We start from the raw sequence: 27,751 nt of genomic DNA, 5'->3' as shown, positions 1-27,751 counted from the left end.
AAAACAACCTCTCACTCAATGTCAACAAAACAAAGGAGATGATCGTGGACTTCAGGAAACAGCAGAGGGTACACCCCCTATCTACATCTACGGGACCGCAGTGGTGAAGGCGGCACAACAGAGCCTCTTCAATCTTTACGTTTACAGATGCACAATTGAAATCATCCTGTTGGGCTGTATCACCGCCTGGTATGGAAACTGCACCGCCTGCAACCGCAAGGCTCTCCAGAGGGTGGGACTGTGCTTTGGCAAAGTGGGTGGGGTTATATCCTGCCTGTTTGGCCCTGTCCAGGGGTATCGTCAGATGGGGCCACAGTGTCTCCCGACCCCTCCTGTCTCAGCCTCCAGTATTTATGCTGCAGTAGTTTATGTGTCGGGGGCTAGGGTCAGTCTGTTATATCTGGAGTATTTCTCCTGTCTTATCCGGTGCCTTGTGTGAATTTAAGTATGCTCTCTCTAATTCTTTCTTTCTCTCTTTCTCGGAGGACCTGAGCCCTAGGACCATGCCTCAGGACTACCTGGCCTGATGACTCCTTGCTGTCCCCAGTCCACCTGGCCGTGCTGCTGCTCCAGTTTCAACTGTTCTGCTTGCGGCTATGGAACCCTGACCTGTTCACCGGACGTGCTACCTGTCCCAGACCTGCTGTTTTCAATTCTAGAGACAGCAGGAGCGGTAGAGATACTCTGAATTATCGGCTATGAAAAGCCAACTGACATTTACTCCTGAGGTGCTGACCTGTTGCACCCTCGACAACCACTGTGATTATTATTATTTGACCCTGCTGGTCATCTATGAACATTTGAACATCTTGGCCATGTTCTGTTATAATCTCCACCCGGCACAGCCAGAAGAGGACTGGCCACCCCTCATAGCCTGGTTCCTCTCTAGGTTTCTTCCTAGGTTCTGGCCTTTCTAGGGAGTTTTTCCTAGCCACCGTGCTTCTACACCCGCATTGCTTGCTGTTTGGGGTTTTAGGCTGGGTTTCTGTACAGCACTTTGAGATATCAGCTGATGTAAGAAGGGCTTTATAAATCAATTTGATTTGATTTGGTGCGGTCTGCCCAACCCATCACCGGGGGCAAACTACCTGCCCTCCAGGACATCTACAGCGCCTGGTGTCACAGGAAGGCCAAAAAGAGCATCAAGGACATCAACCACCTGAGCCACTGCCTGTTCACCCCGCTATCATCCAGAAGGCGAGGTCAGTACAGGTGCATCAAAGCTGGGACCGAGAGACTGAAAAACAGCTCCTATCTCAAGGCCATCCGACTGTTCAACAGCCATCACTAGCACATTAGAGGCTGCTGCCTATAGGCATAGACTAGAAAACACTGGCCACTTTAAGGATTGGAACACTAGTCACTTTAATAGTGTTTACATGTCTTGCATTACTTATCTCATATGTACTGTGTTCTATACTATTCTACGTTATCGTAGTCACTTAATAATGTTTACAAATCTGGTATTACTCATCTGATATGTATATACTGTTTTCTATCCTTCTACGGTATCTTAGTCACTTAATAATGTTTACATATCTTGCATTACTCATCTCATATGTATATACTGTGTTCTATACTATTCTACTGTATCTTAGTCCGTTCCGCTCTGACATTGCTCGGCCATATATGTATATAGTCTTAATTAATTCCTACTTAGATTTGTGTGTATTGGGTATATGTTGTGTAATTTGTTAGATATTACTTGTTAGATATTACTGCACTGTTGGAGCTAGAAGCGCAAGCATTTCGCTACACCCGCAATAACATCTGCTAATCACGTGTATGTGACCAATACATTTTGATTTGATTTGATTTGAAGCTATGCTGTGTATGTTAGGGAAATGAACGTAAACGAATTACTCCAAATTTAAAAGGACACGCCCCCGCATGTTCGCTCGCACGCGCCCCAGTGGCCTAATGGATAAGGCACTGGCCTCCTAAGCCAGGGATTGTGGGTTCGAGTCCCATCTGGGGTGGACCATTCTTTTGCGTCAAATTTCCTTTTCCTTCATTGAAATTATGATTCGATCATTAATCGTATTCTGGATGATATATTTGGTAACGTATGTACATATGACATTAGTGGAGTATATTTGTTTCACTTTGTAGGCTGATGCAATGGGATCTTGCTTCTGGTGAGAAATCCAAAACGGAGGGTAACCAATCAAGGTAAATTCACGTGTGTGTCATAAACAATATTCGCGAGAGCAACAATAGTGGAATCGGCAGGTTCGTCTTTGAAATAAAAGTCCGTCATTGTAACGGATGCAAACTGATAAAAATTGTGAAAACATGCCATAATTGGACTAGATAATGCTACACAAAGTTGGAATGTTGTTATATAAATTCAACAAAAAAATGATTTGTTCATTTGAAGAATATATATTTTTTAATGTGGATATATTTTAATTTAGAATTGTATTGGGGTCATAATTACAGTTTATGCACTGTACAGCCTAACCTATGGATTGTGCACCCAGACATGGGGTATCAGCCTACTCAGTGACACTCACAGAACACAACTGTGAAGAGTTTACACACCAAAAATATACACAGTAGGCTGAATAGCGTGGTGAATTCCCACAGTCTGTCAGGATTTGGCCAGGATTGTTCCGGTTTTGGCCACTAGATGCCCCCATTGTGCTTTTTTGACCCTTTTGTTTTCCCTTGTTTCCAGTTATTATTTGCACCTGTGCCTCGTTTCCCTTGAATATATTTAAACCCTTAGTTTTCCTCAGTTCTTTGCTCTGTGTTTGAAAGTTAGCACCCAGCCCTAGCGATGCTGTGAACATTTGTTGCTTCAGTTGGACTCTTGTGGTACTCTGTTTTTGTTCTCGTTTATTTATTTTTGATTATCTTTTGAGGCTTTTTCCTGCTGTACCTACCACCTTGTGGATTTACCTTTTGACTTGGAGGATTACCTTTTTCTCTTGGAATTACTTTTGATGTTGTGGATTTATATTTTTGCCTGAAGAACTTTCCTTTTTACTTTATTAAAACACCGTCTCAAGTACTGCTGTGTCTGCCTCATCTTCTGGGTTCTGCCGACTATTAGTGGCTCAGTTTGCTAAGTGACTGTTTCTTACACCGGAGACCTGAGTTCGTAACCGGGTCTTGACACGTCAAAGTCCTGCAATAAGAGTTAAGATGCTAATATTTGTGTATTAGTATATTTTTTATTTAACCTTTATTTAACTATAGTTGTGTTCTGTGCATGTCACTGAGTAGGCTGATACCCCATTTCATGGGTGCACTATCCATAGATTAGGCTGTACAGCAGTGGTGGAGAAGTACCCAATTATCATACTTGAGTAAAAGTATAGAAACCTTAATAGAAAGTTACTAAAGTGAAAGTCACCCAGTAAAATACTACTTGAGTAAAAGTCTAAAAGTATTTGGTTCTAAATATACTTAATAAGTATCAAAAGTAGATGTAATTGCTAAAATATACTTAAGTATCAAAAGTATCAAAATAATTAGAAATTCCTTATATTAAGCAAAGCAGACAGCACCATTTTCTTGATAAAAAAATGGATGGATAGCCAGGGGCGCATTCCAACACTCAGACATCATTTATAAATGATGCATTTGTGTTTAGTGAGTCTGCCAGAACAGAGAAAGTAGAGATGACCATGTGTTGTCTTCATAAGTGCGTGACTATTTCCTGTCCTGCTAAGCATTCAAAATGTAACTAGTACTTTTGGGAAAATGTATGGAGTAAAAAGTACATTATTTTCTTTAGGAATGTAGTGAAGTAAAAGTAAACCTTGTAAAAAAATATTAATAGTAAAGTACAGATACCCACAAAACTACTTAAGAAGTACTTTAAAGTACTTTTACTTGAGTACTTTACACCACTGCTGTACAGTGCATATAAGTATGCCCCCAATGCAATTCTGAATTCAAATACATCTGCAGTGCAATTTCAACTAACTTTTTTGTCAAATTAACGAATAATTGTCTTTTGTTGAATTTATATAACAACATTCCAAACTTGTTAAGCACTATCTAATCCAATTGTGGTATAATTCCACTATTTTTATCCGTTTGCGTCAGTTTCAATAAGGAACTTTTATTTTGAAGGCAAATAACTGATTCCACTTATGCTAATATTGTTCTAAACACATTTGTGATAAATTCCCCACCGGCTCCACCAATAAGGAAAATATAAACTTGAACCAGACTTTCAGTTCCCCACTGTTTTTATTTTGTGAATAGTGGGATTTATTCAGGTAACATTCATATCTGTAAATCACGCATTTAAAATCTGTATTTTCTTCGAACGGAAATGAAGAGGCTGTGTCTTTTGTTTTTTTTTGTTGCTGCGACTTTCGCCAGTGCTGACAGTAAGTGAAACATTGTAGCCGAAGTTATTTTGTGAGCTGTATTTGATTACACACAGCGAATGCGTGTATACATGTAGGCTAGACGAAATAGGCTGACATCTCAGATAGTGAAACTTACAGTGAAACGTAAAGGGTTGTACCGTGGTTGAGACAATTTGTTCCATTAAATGCAGAAATGAATCCATTTAAATCAATGATAAACCCAGTAATTTCCAAAGCTCACATCGTGTTTCTGTAATGATTAATTTAATGTTTTTTTACTTAAAAAAAAAAAAACTTTGGCTATCCTGCACAAATGGAGCTAGAAACATAAGCATTTCGCTGCACCTGTGATAACATCTGTAAATCTGTGTACACAACCAATACATTTTTATTTGATAATATCAATTTTAAGAAATCCTCTAATGTTTCTGTGGAAAGTTGACATGTGTATATTGCGTGCTTTACAGAGTTGAAAGCAGCCACAGTGTACTGGGATGCTACACATAAGACTGTCCAACTGAAAGAAGGAGTGATAGAAAAAGAGGGGGATGCATATGGATACCTCAATGACAGCCTCTCTCAAACGGGATGGAGTGTACTGGAGATCCGTGCAGGGTATGGGGAGACCCTTGAGTATGACGAGGTCACCTACTTCCTTGCGGGATACCTAGACGGCTTCCTCACTGCACCGTAAGTGGCTTGGGCATTGTTGCATGTCAATTCAATTTCTGATCGACATTGTCATGTTTAATCTTATTTTGTTTTTCATCAGGCAAATGATTAGGCACTACGCCAACATGTATCCCCAGCTGATCAAGGACCCTGAAGTTTTAGGTCCAGTGGAGCGCTTCATGGTGTGAGGTTTTTTTTTTCTCCTCAGGGATGATGGCCAATAACCATAGTGAAAAGCCAGGTCAGATCTGCATCCTGTCCTTTGAGGGTTTTGAAATGTGCTTGGCTCTATCAGGAAGCAGGACTCGTGGACCAGGGAGCAGGTGAAACTAAACAGGAGCACTGATCCTCTGTGGCACCACACTGGCTTCATAGTGGCCCAGATGGACGGACTTCAGGCGGGGGTCGCACACTGGGCCAAGAAACAAGGGAAAGAGGTACGCTGATATCTAGGAATGGATCAATAGATTCATGGATCATCATTCCTTGGCACAATGTGATCTCTAACCTCTTTCTGCCTGGTGTCTCCCCCACCTTAGCCTCTGACCCTGTTTGCTGTCCAGTTCCTGAATGCGGTGGTAGATCTGCTGGACCTGATTCCAGCCCTCGTCCCTGGCACTGAGCCTCCTCTCGGACATTTCAAATTACCCAGGAATGGGCCACTGCTCTGCCCTCATTAAGGTTAGAGGTCATTCTGCTCTTGCTGTTGTTTATTCTGGACAGATCATTAGTGATATCAAATAGTGTGGATCTGTTCTTGACTTAATATGGTTTTCCCTCTATCCATTACAATCAATGTTTCTATAGTACTCAACACCAGTCTCTCTCTCCCCCTTCTAGATGCTCCCTGGGTTTGAGAACCTGCTGTTTGCCCACTAGCTGGTATACATACGCTGCCACCATGCGCATCTACAAGCACGGGGACTTCTACCTCAGTGAGCCCCACACTGCCACGGGCAAGCTGTCCTTCAGCAGCTACGCAGGTAGGTACAGCACCGTATAATGGCTGCTGTGACAGTATAAACACTACCCGTGGCTGAAGAGATACTTCAATATTTTGGAAGCGCCAGGTGTAGCGCCTCTGCATTTTCATATAAATGTGTATATTTTTTATTCATGAAAACTGTCAATGTTGTTAACATGCTTCAGAATTAAACAGTACAGAAACAGATACTGTGAGACCACCCTCTACACAGGCTTCCTGGTGTCTCTGGATGACTTCTACCTCCTGGGCAATGGCCTGATGATGACCCAGACCACCAACAACGTCTTCAACACGTTCTCTGACCAAGCTCGGGCCCTGCGCAGGGGTGAGGAACACAGATATGGATATAGTACTGCCAATAGATGTACATCTTAAGCATAAACTTAGCAGAGATAAAATCTGTGGAGGAGATGGTAATTGAGCAAGATCTTCCTCTCCTAGGTTACTGGCCCTCCTATAACGTGCCTTTCCACCCAAAGATCTACACCCTGAGTGGCTATGGGAAGATGTGGGAGGAGTACGGGGAGGACTTCTCCTATGACCTCTGCCCCCGGGCCAAGATCTTTCGTCGGGACCAGGCTGAGGTTAAGGACCTGGACTCCCTCAAACACATCATGAGATACAACGGTGCGCCTACGTTCCTTGCCTTTGACTGTGGCCGTTTCTTTTTACTCTGGTTAGCTTTTAGTTATTTCCTTTAGTTAATTTCCTCTCGACATTCTCTCAGCTCTCACTTTGAGTAGCTGTTAACCATGTTCCTTTCTCTTTCAGACTACAAAAATGACCCCTACTCCAAGGGTGACCCATGCAAGTCCATCTGTTGCCGTAATGACCTGATGGAGAAAGACCCCAGCCCAGGAGGATGCTATGACACCAAGGCAGAACTTTTACTAGCATTCATTCAGTTCGATCTCTAAATATTTTAAGATAATGTAATAAACATCTGTCTCTCTCTGTAGGTGACTGATTTCCACATGGCGCAGGATTTCAGAGCGGAGGCGGTGAACGGTCCCACGATGCAGGGCGACCTCCCTCCCTTCTCCTGGGAGGACTTCAATAGCACGGCTCACCAGGGTCTGCCAGACCACTACGACTTCCGCTTCATCAGCATGCAGCCTGCACTCTTCATGCCCTGAGAGAGGTGCCATAGAGGAGGGGGGGGGGAAGGTTTGAAGAGTTGCCTATGGGGTTAGGGTAATGGAGGAGGGCGGTTAATGCAGATAGTATTAAAGTCTATCATCTTTATTTACAGTCCAATATAGTAAATCAGCCTCGGAGAAATGCTGCAATAATGATCCAGCTTAAGGGATTCTTATTTTGTGTGTTTTGTCAATAGCCTACCTACTTTTTTCTTCATGCACTCAGTTGACCTATGTCTTGGACATTGACTAAGAGTTGCTGCTGTATTGCTGTCATTTAGACATTTGAAACACGCTGAATCAATGTAGAAAATGACTGAAGCCTGGTTTGTTCGGTGCCAAATACTATCTTTTTAAATTCAGGTCAATGACCTAAACCTAGATTAAAATTCAGTACCCTTTGTATTATAATCAAATCCTGACCTTGAAACTAATTACAATTCATGTTGTCATATGTTGAATTCACTATGATAATATCAATGCAATTCTCAGGGCTCTTAATCTCATGTTTCATGTTTGTTACATGGCCTGCTGCTACGGTGGGTGTTTCTATTTTTATACATGGAAGAATATTTTTGAACTTTGTACATGTTTGATGTCTTGGAAAGCTGCACTTCAGAAATGTATTTTCTATGGTTGTTAATAAATTTGAACAGTGCCCATAACTTTCATATCTTTATTCACTTTTATGTGCACCCTCAGCTGAACACATCTTATCCAGTCAAATATGACTTTTCTGGTTTAAGTTTGATCTCTCTCTCTCTTGGGACACATTGGTGATTCATCCTTTCCTACAAAAGGAAGAACTGAAATGTCTGTTGAGGGACTCCTCCCCTCCGTTGCCCTTTCTTTCCCCTCATGTCTTTCTCTCTGTCTGGTCCAAATGGTTTCACTGTATGTTATTCTCTGGTTCACACACACAGCTCCATGAGGACAGAGTGAGGCAGCAGGTTTCTCTAGTGTGGGCATTAATTACATGACCAGGCATCGACATGGCAAAGAAGACCTGTAATCCGGGCACAACGTGGGACAAACTGCTCATCACCTGTGTCAGCTTGACAAGGCCTCAGCCAAAGCCAGCCACAGGTGAGTTTCACTGCTCTGGTTTGTCTAAGGGCTCTATTCAATCCGTATCGCGGAAATTCAACATTACAGTGTGATTGGAATTTAAAGACAATGTACCCACTTTAGCAGAGGCTGCATTCACTGTAAACGCTGCAGATGTCGGCGCAATAGGAAATGACCTTTACCTTTCTACAGCGATACAGATTGAATAGAGCCCTAATCTTGGTTGTCCTCACTTATTGTCTGCAAGTGCTTCTTTTAGGAAAAATACTTATTTCACTGGCTTCTCTATAGTATGGCATTGATATGGCGATATATATCCTCCCCATTGTCTTAGTGATGGATGCAGCATAGTCACTAATAAGCAGCATTGATACAGTATTATGGGGACTTTGTCATCCTTTTCCACCAGAATCCCCACCTGTAAAATGGAGTAGCGATGTTCCTCCCCAGTACGACCCGGCAGTGAGTCCAGCTGTCTGGATATCAGTGGTAGTCGTAGTGAACGGCTCCATCCTGGCAATGTTTCTATGGTTCATCATATACAAAATGCAGGCAAGGCGCAATCACACTGCAGGTAAGGAATGCCATTGAGGCTAATGGAGAATGTGTATTTTTATCTGTGTTTCACAGCAAGTGTCTTGTTCAGTGCTTTCATTTGAGTTAAGTGGGGTTGAAGACATTAAGCAGGAAGCTCATCTAGTTTCTGTTCCCCTCTGATAGGCTCTCTGGGGACTGCCCTACTGTCTATTTAACTCTTAACACACATCCGTTGGTTTTTGAGGACCAAAAAAGTATTCTTCACACCCAATGACCTCACACACAAACACCCAAATGGCAGCAGTTTCAACTACATGCGAGTACACCACTGAATGGTAATGAGATTACTAGGTTAGCTCCATTTACATTCAGGGATACATGCCCTGAATACCAGCCCTCATTTTGCTCTGTGTTGAGCTAGATAGAAGACATAGGACAACCATTTAACTTAACAATATTTGAAATTGGGTGACGGGTATGTTATTTAACCTTAACTACGCAAGTCAGTTAAGAACACATTCTTATTTACAATGACGCCCTAGGAACAGTGGGTTAACTGCCTTGTTCAGGGGCAGAACGACATATTTTTACATTGTCAGCTCGGGGATTCGATTTTGCAATCTTTCGGTTACTAGTCCAATGCTCTAACCACTAGGCTACCTGCTACCCTATTGTTGTATATACATTACCATTCCATTGTTTGGGGTCACTTAGAAATGTCCTTGTTTTTGAAAGAAAAGCAAAAAAAAAAATGTCCATTTTTAAAATAACATCAAATTGATCTGAAATATAGTGTAGACATTGTTAATGTTGTAAATTACTATTGTAGCTGGAAACGGGTTTTCTAATGATCAATTAGCCTTTTAAAATTATAAACTTGGATTAGCTAACACAACGTGCCATTGGAACACAGGAGTGATGGTTTCTGATAATGGGCCTATGTAGATATTCCAGAAAAAAAAAATGTTGTTTTCAGCTACAATAGTCATTTACAACATTAACAATGTCTACACTGTATTTCTGATCAATTTGATGTTATTTTTATGGACAAAAGATTAGCTTTCAAAAACAAGGACATTTCTAAGTGACCCAACTTTTGAAAGGTAGTGTATATATTAATTTTGCTTTTCCGAGAGAACATTCTTCTTAACTCTATCCAATTGCTGCCAATGATTCAGATTAGAAGTATAGGCCTTCTTTATCATGTTGATGTAGATTTCTCTTTAGGAAGAATAATTCTTGTTTCTGTTCCAGGTGAACCAGAGGCAGGACTTAACCCTCCAGCTAAAGCCCTGCCACCTGTGGAGGGAGACTGTACAGCAGCTGTGGTACAGAGAGAGGAGGCCCCTCCATCCTGTCCTCAGCTGAACGGTGGGCCCCAAACATGCTTCAGGCAGGAGGTGTCCACCTACAGCGGCTCTCTTGGGGAGGTCGGTGGCATGTTCATGTGCAATGGTCTGAGGGAGCATTGGATCCCACTTCCTGCCACTGAGCTGGGGGATGCTGCTTTGGTGACCACCAAGACTGTGCAATGCTCCGACTGAGAGGACATCATTCTGACATATAAAACCACATGGCCATTGTTAAGCAAAAGGACTTGTTCTTTACAGTATTGTTGGTACAGTATAATCATTTAGATGTAAAAACATACATTTGTGATGGTGTAGGGCTAAAGACAAACCTGTAAGCCTATACTGTGGGAGACAACTATGTACTTGTGTTTCTATACTTAAATATTGTCTAAGACAAATCTGAGTAGATTGGGTTAACTCCAATAATAACAGGGCTGTTAGAAATATCCTATATTTGAACTCTTATTCTGTGTAGATTTTTCTGGTAGTTTTAGAATGAAGGTATTATCTGGACAATTATATGGCTATATATCATGCTGTACAAAAACAATAACATGGAATTCATAAAATGCAGCGAAATGATTTGATTTGATGCAATTTGGCAATGTAAAACCAGTAAAATTAGCAAAAATTAGGAATAACATTTACATGAACTTTATAATTCACATTTAGATAATGTGGAAGTAAAGGTGACAACTGCTATTAACTTGGGGATATATTTGACACAAGTCAACAAAACAAAAAACGTATTCTTTAGAAATTTTACCCCGACTCATATACAGTACATTTTGATAAGAAAGAGGCAAGGTTTTTGGTTAAACAAAAGTATACTCATCTTTTACAGAAAGTAATTTTGTTCCAATTCAGTGGACACACTTTACTAATAAAGGTTGGAAAACCTATTTAAAAAATGGTATTAGACATGTATTAGCGTTTCAAACTACACATTTCGTACTATGACCCAATAAAATGCACTGAGATTAATGAGAAACTATGAACCAACACTGTGTGTATACATCATTTATAAGATGTAATCATCACGTTATTGATGGCAATATTAAGCTTTAGTATTATTATGCTTCGGTGATAATCAGTGATATTGTTTTGAACAATTGTTCATCGCTGAGAAAATGCAACAATACTCATATTTGTCTTTTCTCCAGGGGCTTCTTAAAATAGAGTACCATCCTGTTCCTTGGTTTACTGGTTCAGGTTTTCCTAAAGCATCTCCATTACAGACTATTTATGGAACGTCCCCACACATTTTGCTCATGTGACCCAAAATAACCTTTAGCTCAAACCAGAAAGCCATGTCTTTTACCCAGAAATTCATTGTAAAATAGTCAGGTTTCCTATCTATAAGGCATTACTGTAGCTATTGTATCAGGTGAATATAAGGCTACTTGACTCCACTGTCACCATTTGACAGTGTGTAGTAGCCCTGTATCTCCACAGGAGGTAGTCTGGTCCTGGGTGGCTACAGGTAGGTGCTGGGAATGTCTGTGATGGCCAGGTGTAGGTACTCTGGAAGGCCGTCCTCCTGGCTCCCATTGGTCTCCCTCCTCCTGACTCTGGTGGAGAGGGTCTTCCTCTTCTCCATGCCGTTGGTCCCCGGCCCTCTGTTCTCCAGGCTGGACACGATCATCTCAGACAGATCCTGCTGTAGCCTCTGGAAGTTCTCCCTGAGGAGACAATCAGGGACAAGATGTTTGAATTATTTGACATACATAATGCTCCATATAGATACAATATAAGTTCAGGATGGGTGGTTTCTACTCACGCTGTCGGGGGCGTTGACAGGTTGTATTCTGTCCCCGTCACCCCTGTTAACCAGTATGTCATCTCATTGCCTTTACCCTATAATACATACACAAACATACAAATTGTTGGCATAATCTGAACTCTATACTCACAAAACCATCTCATAGCTTTATGAACCCAGCTTACCTTCAGAAAGGTCTCTCCTCTCTGCTCATACTCAAACTTGCAGTCTGTCCGTTGGAGAATGTTTATGGTGGGCTGGCTGACATGGATTCTTAGTGCTGGAGAGGAAGCATGAGAGGTGTCATCCTATGGTGAATATATGCTGCTAGAATGGAGCTGTGCTTGTGATAGCTGAGGAGAAGGTATGTAAGTGTTCATCCCAGTGGTTATGTTTGATGTGTCGTTGTCTGTGTGTGCTGTCTCTTACGCAGGCCTGCGGACTCCATGCGTGAGGCAGTGTTGACCGTGTCTCCAAACAGACAGTAACGTGGCATCTTGTTCCCCACCACACCTGCCGCACACGGCCCTGTAAATACACCAGACACAGTGAAAGCTAAACACACAGCAGGCAGTGACAGTGTTGCTAACAGGACTGTAGTGGCCCAATATTATTAACTTAAAATAAAACTCAATTGTGGGAAAATTAAAGCTCCATACAAACTACTGTATGGGCCAGTTATATTGTGCTGAGATGGGGTACCTGAGTGCACCCCGATGCGGATCCACAGGGGTATGCCCGGTAGGTGTTGGAGCTGGAAGGTCCCTACGAAAGCTAGGATGTCCAGGGCCATGTGGGCGATGTCCACTGCGTGCCGGTTGCCATTGCGCCGCGGCAACCCTGACGCCACCATGTACGCATCACCGATCGTCTCCACCTGGCAGAGAGAGAAGAAGAGACAATAACCCTCTGAAATGTCATCTGAATACAATAATAACATTCATATGAAAACTGTTTTCCCCACTCAACTATTCCATCTCAAATGGTATGAATGCTTTCAATTCCATAATACTACAGTAACAACAGTACTGTAGATTATTCTTTAGTACAGTGGCTTGCAAAAGTATTCACCCCCTTGGCATTTATCCTATTTTGTTGCCTTACAACCTGGAATTAAAATAGATTTTTGGGGGGCTTGTATCATTTGATTTACACAACATGCCTACCACTTTGAAGATGCAAAATATTTTTTACTGTGAAACAAACAAGAAATAAGACAAAAAAACAGAACATTTGAGCATGCATAACTATTCACCCCCTCCAAAGTCAATACATTGTAGAGCCAGCAATTACAGCTGCAAGTATCTTGGGGTATGTCTCTATATAGTTTACAATTGGCTCATTCATCCCCCTCCTCTCCCCTGTAACTATTCCCCAGGTCGTTGCTGCAAATGAGAACGTGTTCTCAGTCAACTTACCTGGTAAAATAACGGTAAAATAAATAAAATAAAATAAATAAAATAAGCTTGGCACATCTAGCCACTGGGATTTTTGCCCATTCTTCAAGGCAAAACTGCTCCAGCTCCTTCAAGTTGGATGGGTTCCGCTGGTGTACAGCAATCTTTAAGTCATACCACAGATTTTCAATTGGATTGAGGTCTGGGCTTTGACTAGGCCATTCAAGACATTTAAATGTTTCCCCTTAAACCACTTGAGTGTTGCTTCAGCAGTATGCTTAGGGTAATTGTCCTGCTGGAAGGTGAACCTCCGTCCCAGTCTCAAATCTCTGGAAGACTGAAACAGGTTTCCCTCAAGAATTTCCCTGTTTTTAATCGCCATCCATCATTCCTTCAACTCTGACCAGTTTTCCAGTCCCTGCTGATGAAAAACATCCCCACAGCATGATGCTGCCACCACCATGCTTCACTGTGGGGATGGTACTCTCGGGGTGATGAGAGGTGTTGGGTTTGCGCCAGACATAGCATTTTCCTTGATGGCCAAAAAGCTCAATTTTAGTCTAATCTGACCAGAGTACCTTCTTCCATATGTTTGGAGAGTCTCCCACATGCCTTTTGGCGAACACCAAACGTGGTTGCTTATTTTTTTTACTTTAAGCAATGTTTTTTTTCTGGCCACTCTTCCATAAAGCCCAGCTCTGTGGAGTGTGCGGCTTAAAGTGGTCCTATGGACAGATACTCCAATCTCCGCTGTAGAGCTTTGCAGCTCCTTCAGGGTAATCTTTTGTCTCTTTGTTGCCTCTCTGATTAATGCCCTCCTTGCCTGGTCCATGAGTTTTGGTGGGCGGCCCTCTCTTGGCAGGTTTGTTGTGATGCCATATTCTGGATTCTGGATTTATTGGTGCTCCATGGAATGTTCAAAGTTTTGGATATTTTTCATAACCTAACCATGATCTGTAATTCTCTACAACTTTTTCCCTGACCTGTTTGGAGAGCTCCTTGGTCTTCATGGTGCCGCTTGCTCGGTGGTGCCCCTTACTTAATGGTTTTGCAGACTCTGGGGCCTTTCGGAACTGGTGTATATATACTGAGATCATGTGACACTTAGATTGGACACAGGTGGACTTTATTCAACTAATTATGCGACTTCTGAAGGTAATTGGTTGCACCAGATCTTATTTAGGGGCTTCATAGCAAAGGGGGTGAATACATCTGCACGCACCACTTATCCGTATTAAAAAAAACTTTTATTTTTAAACAAGTTCTTTTTTCCATTTCACTTCACCAATTTGGACTATTTTGTGTATGTCCATTACATGAAATCCAAATAAAAATATATTTCAATTACAGGTTGTAATGCAACAAAACAGGAAAAACGCCAAGGGGGGTGAATACTTTTACAAGGCACTGTATGTGAACATGTCAAGCCTCAGTCCCAACTACCTTGTATACATCATGGTGGTCCAGGATCCTGTCAAAGTTCTTGTAGATGTCGTTGAGCATGTCCACCACCTCCATGGGCGTGCTGTACTGGCACAGGGTGGTGAAGCCCACGATGTCGCTGAAGTAGACCGTCACCTCATCAAACAGCTCTGGCTCCACACTGCCCGTCTCCTTCAGGGAACGCACCACTGGGCTGAGGAGGGAAGCAGGGGGACGGGAGGTTAGGCTGAGCGACTCCTTGTCGTTCTGTTGGCTTCCAAAAGCTAAATAGGCTGGCAGGTGTGTTAGGGTAAAGCGTTAAGAGGATTAAGGTTGTTAGGGTTGAACCAGGATGTGGACATAACGCTCAGTTTAGGGTTAAGGTTAGGGTTGTAGCTAGGGTTAGGGTTGAACCAGGATGTGGACATAACGCTCAGTTTAGGGTTAAGGTTAGGGTTGTAGCTAGGGTTAGGGTTGAACCAGGTTGTGGACATAACGCTAAGTTTAGGGTTAAGGTTAGGGTTGTAGCTAGGGTTAGGGTTGAACCAGGATGTGGACATAAAGCTCAGGTTAGGGTTAAGGTTAGGGTGATAGTTAGGGTTGAGCCAGGATGTGGACATGAAGCTAGTGTTAGAGTTAGGGTTAAGGGTTGAGGTTGAGCTGGGATGCATGACATACGCTGGCAGGAGCAGGAAGTTGAGTCTGTCAGCCCTGTCCCTCTCAGCCTTGTACAGAGAGGTTCTCTCCTCCACCAGGTGCTCCAGGTTCCTGGAGTACATCTGCAGCCGACGGATCAGGTTGTCCATGTAGCTCTCATTAGCCTGGTTGTGCAGGTTGCTGAATGATTGTGGAACATGGGAAAAAATGACAAAATCTCTGTAATGATAAAAGCCCAATAGCTCAGAAAATCTTTAACAAGAGAAAAATCCAAATTGGAGATTGTCTATCACTCCAACTTTTGCATGAATAACGCATTGACAGAACTCTAAATTTCTAAGACGTCTGTATGTTAAACACAAATCAGCTGTTGACATACCATGGCTTTTGGTATGTAAAAAGGGTTTTGATTGACTGAATGTACTGAGTGTACAAAACATTACTAACATCCACCTTTTCCATGACATAGACTGACCAGGTGAATCCAGGTGAAAGCTATGATCCCTTATTGATGTCACTTGTTAAATCGACTTCAGTCAGTGTAGAAGAAGGGGAAGAGACATGTTAAAAATATATATTTTTAAGCCTTGAGACAACTGAGACATGAATTGTGTATGTGTTCCATTCAGAGGGTGAAAAGTGCTTTGAATGGGGTATGGTAATAGGTGCATGGCGCACTGGTTTGTGTCAAGAACTGCAACGCTGCTTGGTTTTTCACAGTCAACAGTTTCCTGTGTGTATCAAGAATGGTCCACCACCCAAAGGACATCCAGCCAACTTGACACAACTGTGGGAAGCATTGGAGTCAACATGGGCCAGCATCCCTATGGAACACTTTCGACATCTTGTAGAGTCCATGTGGGGTGCAACTCAATATTAGGAAGGTGTTTTGTACACTCAGTGTAGATATGGAATATCAGGCATTTTGTACACACACAAACAAACTCACACATCATGCACACACACTCACACGCTCACTCTCATGAAGCACTGGGCTTACCTGAATATCTTACCCAGAGATCCCTCTATCTTCTTGAAGTCTGGCCTCCTCTCCGGGTCCTCTTCCCAGCAGTTCTTTATCAGCATGTAAAGCTGCAGGAGACAAGTAGAATGACAACCATACATACAAACTAACACAGATATGCATACGTACGTGAGGAATGCTATGAGGGGCCTTGTACCTCCGCCTCGTTTTCTGCTGCTGTCTCAAAGTTCAGATCTGGCCTGAAGAAGCCAGTTTGACTTGGGTACTGCACCATGTACAGCTTCTCTGGGGGAGGAAGGAAAGGGGAATTCAGTTGACAGCCATGCCCTCATTTACAGTAAAATAATACAAATTTCACTCTCCTTTTCCAAAATCACTAGAATAGTAATTGATAAGTGATCCCTAGTGAGCAGAAGTTGTATTTACATGTAATGGCCAGCAGGGGCCGCTGTTAAATTGCCAGTGTGAGATGCATAGACATAAAAAACTTGATAACTTTTACTATTGCTGAAAACTGTTCTGCATGACTCTCTGACTCTAGCCGCCAGACCGTTGTTACCTGCGATGTCGGAGCAGGCCTGGGTGAAGAAGGGGTTCTTCCTCAGTATGATCTCCTGAGCGATGATGGCAAAGCTGTAGACGTCCCCCTTCTGGGAGATCCCCTGCTTCCGGAGGTGTTCTGGAGCCGTCCACAAGTCTGACAGAAAGGAGAGGGACCAGAATGGGATATCAAATCCCTCTCCTGCTTGAGTTTTTTACTAACTTCATTGCATAATACTTTCAGGTTGAATCATTTACTTGTGAGGGAAATAGTGGGCAGAGGGCTTCACCTTTGCAGGGGTTGAGGATGGTGTTGCAGCCAAAGTCTGTGATTTTGACCACCATGCGGTTGTCCACCACACAGTTTGAGGACTTCAGTCGGCCATGGACCTCAATGTTGCTGGAGTGGAGGTAGGACATGCCCTGAAACCGCCACCAGGGTGAGCCCCACACAGCTACAGCATGCAACAACAGTGGTTCCCAACCAGGGATACTAGGACAACTGGGGGAACTTGGCCTATCCATAGGGGGTACTTGAGAACTCATGAGACCATAGGGTTACTGGTTCAATGCACATGAGGGGGTACTTAAGGGGTACCGCGGCCAGAGCAAAATTCAGTTGGTGGTACAGTAAGCAAAAAAGGTTGGGAGGCACTGGATTACACCATATTACAATGTCAGTGCATTTACCCACAGTAAACACATAGTACAACCAAACTACATAAGCATACCTTAGCTATGTCATACATGACTGATATCTTGAATTCCAAGTCCATGAAGGTCTTTTCAGGATAGGAGATTGTGTCATTAAGGACATACTGTAAAGACAGTGAATTACAGAGTTTACTGCAGTTCAGTTTATGCTTGAGTGTTTTTGTTTCTGCCTGGTAGGGTATTAGAAAACTGAGTGAATGTAACTGTGATTGTGACCCAGGCGCTGTCGGTGAAGGAGTCCTGTAATCAACATGTGTGTAAATGTCATTTGCTTATCATTTCACAATGAAGATATATGGGTGGAAAGTAGGTCACTGATTCCCACCATAAAGTCATGTTCTCTGCCAATCCTCTTACCCTCAGGGATCCCCTCTCACAGAATTCAAACACTCCAAACAGGCCATACTCAAACTTCACCGTGCCATAGAACTTGGTCAGGTTGTAGTAGTCAATACGCAGGAGCTGAGAGAGAGAGAGAGAGAGAGAGCGAGAGCGAGAGCGAGAGAGAGAGAGAGAGAGAGAGAGAGAGAGAGAGAGAGAGAGAGAGAGAGACATCCTCTTAAGGGTGATCATGACTTCCTCACACTTATTTACACACTCTACTTTTATCACCTAGTTGCTCACATAAGGTTACATAGTCTTTGTCCTCTGATTGACAAGGAGATGAAAGATTGCTCCATAGGGCCACAAAGCCACAAAACATACATACACAAATCCGCAAACCTCTATTGTTCACATCACATCAAGATAAGCAAATATATGGTTGACCTTGAGCCATATAGACACTCAAAATGGACACTAGATCAGTGGATAGCTGACTGGACTAGTGTTTGAATCGGCAGGTTAGAAGGAACTACGATAGCGGGGGAGAGGAAGTGACATCACTAGCAAGAACCTTACAGTGTTGAGCTCAATCCTCTGGATCTCACTGAAGTTGCCGTCTGTGTGTTGCAGCTCCATCAGGACCACGGGCTGAAAATAATAGATCCATAATAATAGAGTAGAACTTATGCCCATTTCAGCCTTTGAGAGTAGTTACTGGTGGGTCGTTCCTCCAATTCAGTGCCTTTCAAGAAGTGTAACTGTCACAAAGAGCACATATTCAACTTCATGAAAAACACTTTTTCCCATCTCAAGAGGTTAAATAAAAATATGACTATAGTAAGTGCCTATTAAGTGTCAAATAAAGTAACAGGGTTGACGATTTCATCTTAAATCAGCCATAATCCCCTTGTGACAGGGGGAATGGAAGCTTGTTGTGTGCAACAGGGGGTTGCAATTGAATGCAACCTTCACAATATTTTTTAAATTGTTCTATCATTTCTAGCCTGTCTATCCATGGGTAACCTGGTTGACGTGTTATGCTCGACCCGCTCAGTTTTCCACCACAAAACACCAGAAAATTGCCACAAAGACTAGAACCAGCTCATTTGCTTTTTATACTATGATTTGACGATTAAGGGAAAGGGAAAGGGGATATCTAGTCAGTTGCACATCTGAATGCCCAACCCAACCCCAACCCCAACCCAACCCCTCTGAATGAAAGATGTTTATTTTGAAAAACATATTTAAAAGGAATAGTTGTACCATATTAACGAGAGTTCAGTTCAAGTAACAGGGTTGACCTTAAAATGAGGAACAAACGTAAATGAATCACTAATCACATGAAATAAATAATAACCTTCAGAAACGACTTTGTCAAAGCAACAAAATAACTAGGGCTTTACAATGATGGTGAAATTTGGGGGTTAAGTGGGTTAAAATCTTCCTAGAAGTCAGAGAGGTTGCACAGAGGGACATATCAAAATGCTGAATTTTTGCACTTTAGCAAATCTTTATTTATTTATTTAATTCTCCATGTGGTCTACATTAAAGGGCACTTCATTTAATATAACAGGCTTTTAAAATGTTATATTGGTGCACAAATCAATGGGACGCAAAAGGCAATCTTTTCGCGGAACGACCCTGGTATGACAACTCACACCATGTCTTTAAGTCAGTTAATGGACCAAAGAGTGTAATGGCACCTTTTTGTCATAGCGCGCCCTATGAATCTGGTAACAGCTGTCCTTCCTGTTGTCTTCATCGATCTGATATATAGAAAGAAAAGGAATAAATAATGTGGAATAAACCGTCAACATTAATAAAATATCACAAGACTATAGGCATCCAATTAGATCCCTGGGTATTAGAGAACACAGGGAGTATCAGAATGTAAATGAAAGAATTTAAACCAACATCAGTGTAACACCAGCTTGTATTGACCATGCATTATGGGAGTTTGAGAGATGACATACTATAAATAGAAACAGACAGGCAAAAACATCATGACAAGGAGGAGGTGAGGGAGCTCACCTTCAGTGAGACCAGGCTTAACTCTTTCCCATCCAGCGGACTAATCAGGTCTTGGCTGATGTGGGACCACCTCTTTTCGTTTTGACGTTCCTTCATGTTCTGCCTATTGGCCATAAATCAAATCAAATCAGAGTTTATTTGTCACGTGCACAGGATACAGCAAGTGTAAACAGTACAGGGAAATGCTTGCTTGCAAGCCCTTCCTCAACAATGCAGTAATGCTAAGTAATATAAAAGAAAAATACACACAAGAATATATACTATATACAAGGTCAATATCAGTACCAATCAATGAAATGGATTCTGGTGACAGTTGTGTAATCAGGTTTAAAGTGACTGAGCAGAAGGGTAAATATAATAATAATAATAATAATAATAATAATGTTAATAATAATAATAAATAGACAAACACAGAGGTGAATGAGACATGTCATCAAGCAACATTGTGATTGGACAAAAGTGAGAACACAGAGGTTGGTGTGGTGCATATTTGACCTGTAGAAGATCAGAGCGATGGCAGTCACCACCACAACACTGACACTCAGGACGATCACAATGATATCCTTTGTCTTCAGATCTGGAATCACAAACATAGAATAAGTATTCCCCCCACCAATACTGTATCTTCGTACCAAGACGTAACAGAAACTTCAAAAGAGGTTGTGTACTAGAATAAACTTTGTACTGTTACTAGTAGCACTAGTGTTTATAAATCAAATCAAATCAAATTGTATTTGTCACATGTGCCGAATACAGCAGATGTAGACCTTGCCATGAAATGCTTACTTACAAGCCCTTAACCAACAATGAAGAGTTTTTAAAAAGTAAGAAAAATGTGCTAAATAAACTAAGGGGAAAATAGTAACACAATAAAAAAACTATAACGAGGTAATGTACAAGGGGTATAACGGTACCGAATAAATGTGAAGGGGTGTGGCTTAGTCGAGGTAATTGAGATAATATGTAGGTAGGGCTAAAGTGACTATGTGTAGATAATAAACAGAGAGTAGCAGCAGTGTATTGGAAGAGTGTGAACGAATGTGCATGTGTGTGTGTGAGTGTCCAGTGAGTGTACATTGAAATGTATGCACTCACTACTGTAAGACACTTCGGGTAAGAGTGTCTGCTGAATGACAAAAATGGAAATAAAATAAGGGGGTCAATGCAAATAGTCCGGGTAGCCACTGTTCAGCAGTCTTATCGCTTGGAGGTAGAAACTTCTACTGGCCTGTTACAAGAGCTTATACAGTGCATTCGGGAAAGTATTCAGATTCCTTGACTTTTTCCACATTTTGTTACGTTACAGCCTTATTCTAAAATTGATAAAATTGTTTTGGTTTTCCTCATCAATCTACACACAATAAAACCATAATGACAAAGCAAAAACAGGTTTTTAGACATTTTTGAAAATGTATATTTACGTAAGTATTCAGACCCTTTACTCAGTACTTGGTTGAAGCACCTTTGGCAAAGATTACAACCTCAAGTCTTCTTGGGTATGACACTACAATCTTGGCACACCTGTATTTGGGGAGTTTCTCCCATTCTTCTCTGCAGATCCTCTCAAGCTCTGTCAGGTTGGATGGGGAGCGTCGCTGCACAGCTATTTTCAAGTCCAGAGATGTTCGATCAGGTTCAAGTCCGGGCTCTGGCTGGGCCACTCAAGGACATTCAGAGACTTGTCCCGAAGCCACTCCTGCATTGCCTTGGCTGTGTTTTTTAGGGTCGTTGTCCTGTTGTAAGGTGAACCTTCGCCCCAGTCTGAGGTCCTGAGCGCTCTGGAGCAGGTTTTCATCAAGGATCTCTCTGTACTTTGCGCCGTTCATCTTTCCCTCGATCCTGACTCGTCTCCCAGTCCCTGCCGCTGAAAAACATCCCCAGATCTGTGAATCGACACAATCCTGTCTCGGAGCTCTACGGACAATTCCTTCGACCTCATGGCTTGTTTTTTTCTCTGACATGCACTGTCAACTGTGGGACCTTTTATAGACAGGTGTGTGCCTTTCCAAGTCATGTCCAATCAATTGAATTTACCACAGGTGGAAATTGAAGTTGTAGAAACATCTCAAGGATGATCATGGGAAATAGGATGCACCAGAGCTCAATTTCGTGTCTCGTAGCAAAGGCTCTGAATACTTAAGCAAATAAGGTATTTATATTTTATAAATTTGCAAAAATGTATAAAAACTTGCTTTCGCTTTGTCTCAATGGGGTATTGTGTGTAGATTGATGAGGGAAAAAACAAATTTAATACATTTTAGAATAAGGCTGTAACGTAACAAAATGTGGAAAAAGTCAAGTGGTCTGAATACTTTCCAAATGCACTGTATGCCATTACCGTTAGAGTTGATTGGCTTGTCATCTGGCAGTTGGGACCCGGGCCAGGGCAGTGAGGGGGTGCTGTCCTCCACTCTGGTCTCATTTATGGACGTATCAAACACAAACAGGGTTTTGTACTGGAGGGGAGGTGCAATGACAGCGTTGTTAAGTGATCATTAAATGATGTCCTGCTGCTGTTAAACAGGGGACGGAGATGGTGACCATTCCAACAGTTACATTGGATGAAGCCTACCTGTTTATCGATGGTGGATGTGTAAATCACAGAGAAGTTCACGTCCCTGTCCCCATTCTCATCCAGCACGTAGTGTCCCCCCATACCTGCACACAGATACTATTATGTCTAACCCTTTAAGAGTATCACCATTTATCCTCCTGAGCAGAAAACTGTTGACTGAAACACCTGCCCTTAACAACCATTTGCTCCCTTATTATAGCACCAATAATCACACCACTGTGAGCAACAATTCCAAAGAAATTGAGGCTATGACCTAGTGCTATACTCAAGGTTCAGGTTGGGAAATGTTATCTAATAGAAGAGGTTGCAGAAGACATATAACCAGCTTAATTACTATGGTCCTCAGCTATAAATGGACAACATGTGAAATGTTGCCCATAAAAGTCAGCAAAGAGAGAACACTCTAATTAGCCATGTACTGCACTGTAAAATAAATCTAAATGAAATGGGTTTCTGCATAATGTGTGGCTTTTCGTTCCTGTGTGGAGAATGACGGTGGTGTGACAAAAATGAAACATTTACTGTTCTGGTTTGCGTAAGTTCCCGTTGGACGAGAGTCAGAAATCAGATGCTAAAGGTTGCCGCCGAGCAGCATTGCCAAGTCCAACAAGTATAGGTTCTCACCATTGCCTGACGTAAAATGTTATGGTGTTTAAATGGAGGACTGAGGACAGGATGGACCATGGCTCTGGCCATTAGGCCATCCTATACCTTGAAAAGAGACATTCCTGAAGGGGTTTACATCGGAGAGCTCTGTGGCGGTTGGCTGTGTTGCTCTGCCTCTCAGCTCACTGGTCAACCTCTGCCTCAGCACATGGCCAAAGAGCAACACGCCGTCATGGTACCCCGCCACATAGTCATTTAACTTCTGCAACAGGAGAGGAGAAGCAGTCAGGAAGACAGGGAGAGAGATAGAGAGAGAGTGAGAGAGAGAGAGAGAGAGAGATGTTATCTTTGTTTAGACATTAGGAAGTCAGAAGAACTGAGGAATGAAGACAGATGAGTGGAGCAGGGACTAACCGTGCTGTTGTAAAATACTGTGTTGTTGTATTGTCTCTCAGGCAAGGTGAGCACCAGAACATTGTCCATGCTTGGGTTGGCAGTCATGTTAGTGTGATACCCATGGCTAGGAGATAGAAAAGTTACATGGTTTCAACTTTCAATCAGTGTCCTCAAAAAAAACTATATAATGTAGTGTAACAAACTACCAAAACCAGTCTCACTTATAGATATCGATGAGGATGAAGACAATTTCTGGGGGAATCGTTGTTTCGTTCTTTATAGTGGTGATGTCATCTGGGGTTCCACAGAGGATGAATACTGAAAAACATTGTGCAGGGGTTATAAATCTGTGTGATGAAATAACATCTAAAAGATTGTAGCTAGGTTCCAAAAGTTTTGTTTTAAGTATCCATTGATTTATTTCCTATTCGGGGTGGAACAAGTGGCTGGAGTGTAAGGCATGGATAAGACTTGAGAAGGTATTGAAGAAGACAGAGGGAGATACACACCGTTGCTGTGTCTGTTTTCAGACTGAATAGCTTTCTTTAGCTCTTTCTTGCTGCGTAGCATCTCTCTTGAGATTGACATAGCAAACTGGACCGAGGGTGCCTCCAGAGCATTGATGTACCTATGACGATGGCAAAAGGGAAGTGATGTAACGGTGCACCATGGAGCACCCAACAATAAACTCTTCTCTCCCTGACATCAAACTTACTCTAGATATGTATGTTACAGTGTTACAGTCTACCATACACATGCAATGAGCATCTCTGTACTGTCTGTATGTGTGGACGTGGCGGAAATCCCCTTTCAAATGCACAGGTGTTCCATCTCACCAAAAACAGTCTTCAGTTTGGTCTGCCTTCTTGTAGACATAAGCCCTCCCCCAGTGCATCTTCAGACCATGTCTGGTGAAGTTCCAGAAGTGGACAAAGAAGTTGGAGATCTTGCGTGCCGGGGGCAGCAGGCGGGACAGGTTGGCCTTGTAGTCACAGGACAGACCGAAGCTCCCGGCGGAGATGATGGGGATAGTCAGGGTCAGGCCTATCTCCACGCTGAGACACACAGACCGGGGGTCACACAGTTCTCCAAATAGAGGGATCATGACCAGCAGGTCAATCTGTCCTTATCTTACAGGACAGCATATTATAAACCAGCATAACAATAAACACTATTATCATAATCACCTAGTGGGTCATTTACCACACGTACACATCATCAACTACTAATAATCAGGCAAAACAAATACTTGTTCAATGGGGATGACAGAGACAGGGATCATTAACATGCGTGTGTGCGTGCAAGACAGAGAGAGTACTTACTCCACCATAAAGAAAGTGGCAAATGTACAGGAGGGTCCCAGCATGGCACATCCCACCTCACCTTTAGTCTGGAGCACAAACAAATACGTACATAAACATAGGCACTCATGTTGTTGAGTAATGGGGAAGGGCTTGTCCCTGTCTCGTTTCTCTTACTGAAATAATGTCATCTTTATTCATCTTATAGGCCCTCTTCATCAGCCCAATTTTAATCTGACTGAAATTACTGCTTAGTTTCAGTATAGTCATTGCGGTATATGTCCGTAGGAATGGAAACTTCTCCACCTGATGTCTTAGAAAAGTTTTACTAGCCAAGCGGATCCAAATGATATGCCTACTGTGAATAGTTGAAATTACACTTCAATGGCAATTCATCTTCTCATCTGCACATCTAAATCAGTCTATCAGTCAACATATACAGTTGAAGTCGGAAGTTTACATACACCTTAGCCAAATACATTTACACTCAGTTTTTCACAATTCCTGACATTTAATCCTAGTAAAAGGTCAGTCTTAGTCTTAGGTCAGTTAGGATCACCACTTTATTTTAAGAATGTGAAGTAGCAGAATAATAGTAGAGAGAATGATTTATTTCAGCATTAATTTCTTTCATCACATTCCCAGTGGGTCAGAAGTTACATGCACTAAATTAGCATTTGGTAGCATTGCCTTTAAATTGTTTAACTTGGGTCAAATGTTTAGGGTAGCCTTCCACAACCTTCCCACAATAAATTGGGTGATTTCTGTCCCATTCCTCCTGACAGAGCTGGTGTAACTGAGTCAGGTTTGTAGGCCTCCTTGCTCACACACACTTTTTCAGTTCTGCCCACAATTGTTCTATAGGATTAAGGTCAGGGCTTTGTGATGGCCACTCTTTGTTGTCCTTAAGCCATTTTGCCACAACTTTGGAAGTATGCTTGGGGTCATTGTCCATTTGGAAGACCCATTGCGACCAAGCTTTAACTTCCTGACTGATGTCTTCAGATGTTGCTTCAATATATCCACATCATTTTCTTTCCTCATGATGCCATCTAAATTGTGATGGCAAAGCACCCCCACAACATGATGCTGCCACCCCCGTGCTTCACGGTTGGGATGGTGTTCTTCGGCTTGCAAGCCTCCCCATTTTTCCTCCAAACATAATGATGGTCATTATGGCCAAACAGTTCTATTTTTGTTTCATCAGACCAGAGGACATTTCTCCAAAAGGTATGATCTTTGTCCCCATGTGCAGTTGCAAACCGTAGTCTGGCTTTTTTATGGAGGTTTTGGAGCAGTGGCTTCTTCCTTGCTGAGTGGCCTTTCAGGTTATGTCGATATAGGACTCGTTTTACTGTGGATATAGATACTTTTGTACCTGTTTCCTCCAGCATCTTGACAAGGTCCTTTGCTGTTGTTCTAGGATTGATTTGTACGTTTCGCACCAAAGTACATTCATCTCTATGAGACAGAACGTGTCTACTTCCTGAGCGGCATGATGGCTGCCTGGTCCCATGGTGTTTATACTTGCGTACTATTGTTTGAACAGATGAACGTGGTACCTTCAGGCGTTTGGAAATTTCTCCCAAGGATGAACCAGACTTGTGGAGGTCTACAATTTAGGTCTTGGCTGATTTCTTTAGATTTTCCCATGATGTCAAGCAAAGAGGCACTTTGAAGGTAGGCCTTGCAATACATCCACAGGTACACCTCCAATTGACTCAAATGATGTCAATTAGCCTAGCAGAAGCTTCTAAAGCCATGAAATCATTTTATTGACTTTTCCAAGCTGTTTAAAGGCACAGTCAACTTAGTGTATGTAAACTTCTGACCCACTGGAATTGTGATACAGTGAGTTATAAGTGAAATAATCTGTCTGTAAACAATTATTGGAAGAATTACTTGTGTCATGCACAAAGTAGATGTCCTAACTGACTTGCCAAAACTATAGTTTGTTCGAAAGAAATTTGTGGAGTGGGTGAAAAACGAGTTTTAATGACTTCAACCTAAGTGTATGTAAACTTCCGACTTCAACTGTAATATCTTCAAGTAGCAATGGTGTCCTGGAAGAGATGGTATCAAGATGGGAATGGACATTACTGTCTAAAAAAGACTGGCTCACATGCAGGGACTTGAGTATCTCCACTCCCTCACAGGTACTGCTCCCACAGCCCCTTCGTTTGTACAGCGTGGTGTTGAACCCATTGAAATTAGCCGTTAAATTGGTGTTCAAACCTTGGCAAGGGAGAGAGTGTTGTAGGAGGATGAGATAATAACTGTTATCAAGCATAATGACATTTCCAATAGGTTTGTGTGGTAGGTTACAGCTGAATTTTGTTTATCACTGACACGTTTGTTTTATGTTGAAATTAAAGTATGTTGAAATTAAAAATAAATACATGTTTCTGTACCTGCTGCAATGTTCAGTTTCCTGTCCGCTTCAATTGCTTGCAACACTGCACCCTTTACAAGCCCTAGGCTCCAGTCTGAGGTTTCATCCTCCAAAAGTACAACGTTCATGGTGTATTTGGGTTTTGATTTCATGCATTTGTCCAGCATTCGGCTCTCAACAAGTGCCACAAATAAGACTCCAACGCAAAGAAAACAATTTGAATTCAGCATTTTGATGCTGTATAGAACAGGATTTTTTTTTAAATACTGTAAAAAAGATGCCACTATCTAAATCCAGATGTAGAAATTCTTAACATCTTTAAAGACACACCCTTAAGGGCTACAGGCCACTCCAAACCAAAAAGGTAGAAAAGTTAGAAATAGGAATAAGAAAAAAGATTGTTTTAAAAAGCGGGACTGTAAAAAGAAAAAAGTCAATTTGAGTAAACTACTTCAATTCTTAGATAGGCTAAATATAAAATGAAAAACAATGGTTAGACCTTCAAAAACAAAAAACAAATGAACACTAAGTTAGTTGCAATCACAGGAGACACACCTACCAGAGC

At 42.0% G+C, this 27,751-nt stretch overlaps 1 protein-coding gene, 1 non-coding gene and 1 pseudogene across 2 annotated transcripts; 2 read left to right on the top strand and 1 right to left on the bottom strand.

Moving 5' to 3' along the window:
- Positions 1 to 1,906: 1,906 nt before the first annotated feature.
- Positions 1,907 to 1,979, top strand: trnar-ccu. The gene has a single exon. It is a non-coding gene; the product is annotated as a tRNA-Arg (tRNA).
- A 2,312-nt stretch (positions 1,980 to 4,291) lies between these two features.
- LOC120044023 lies at positions 4,292 to 7,822 on the top strand (annotated as a pseudogene).
- A 3,033-nt stretch (positions 7,823 to 10,855) lies between these two features.
- Positions 10,856 to 27,314, bottom strand: LOC120037803 (heat-stable enterotoxin receptor-like). Its single transcript, XM_038983773.1, has 27 exons — positions 27,206 to 27,314; positions 26,917 to 27,029; positions 24,816 to 24,883; positions 24,330 to 24,548; positions 24,003 to 24,121; positions 23,715 to 23,811; positions 23,512 to 23,617; positions 23,203 to 23,359; positions 22,489 to 22,574; positions 22,255 to 22,372; positions 20,412 to 20,493; positions 19,917 to 20,019; positions 19,589 to 19,651; positions 18,462 to 18,533; positions 17,919 to 18,023; positions 17,579 to 17,665; positions 17,138 to 17,270; positions 16,867 to 17,004; positions 16,504 to 16,592; positions 16,323 to 16,414; positions 15,344 to 15,502; positions 14,687 to 14,879; positions 12,549 to 12,723; positions 12,276 to 12,374; positions 12,032 to 12,126; positions 11,865 to 11,941; positions 10,856 to 11,766 (listed from the first exon to the last, which is right to left on the bottom strand). Exons 1-27 carry the CDS (start codon positions 27,312 to 27,314, stop codon positions 11,562 to 11,564), a joined length of 3,159 nt encoding a protein of 1,052 aa, XP_038839701.1. The 3' UTR covers positions 10,856 to 11,561.
- Positions 27,315 to 27,751: the final 437 nt, after the last annotated feature.

The sequence above is a fragment of the Salvelinus namaycush genome, chromosome 3, assembly GCF_016432855.1.
Source record: "Salvelinus namaycush isolate Seneca chromosome 3, SaNama_1.0, whole genome shotgun sequence".
NCBI classification, from domain to species: Eukaryota; Metazoa; Chordata; class Actinopteri; order Salmoniformes; family Salmonidae; genus Salvelinus; species Salvelinus namaycush.
Note: the sequence above shows the minus strand (reverse complement) of the source record. Positions and strands in the feature narration are given on the sequence as shown.

Excerpts from the sequence above, each read along its gene's own strand:
- LOC120037803 (XM_038983773.1), bottom strand. The coding sequence starts at position 27,314 with ATGAACGTTGTACTTTTGGAGGATGAAACCTCAGACTGGAGCCTAGGG. Across the intron at positions 23,618-23,714 it reads ATCCTCATCGATATCTATAA|CCATGGGTATCACACTAACA; the intron begins GTGAGACTGGTT and ends TCTATCTCCTAG. Across the intron at positions 19,652-19,916 it reads TAAGCCTGGTCTCACTGAAG|ATCGATGAAGACAACAGGAA; the intron begins GTGAGCTCCCTC and ends TCTATATATCAG.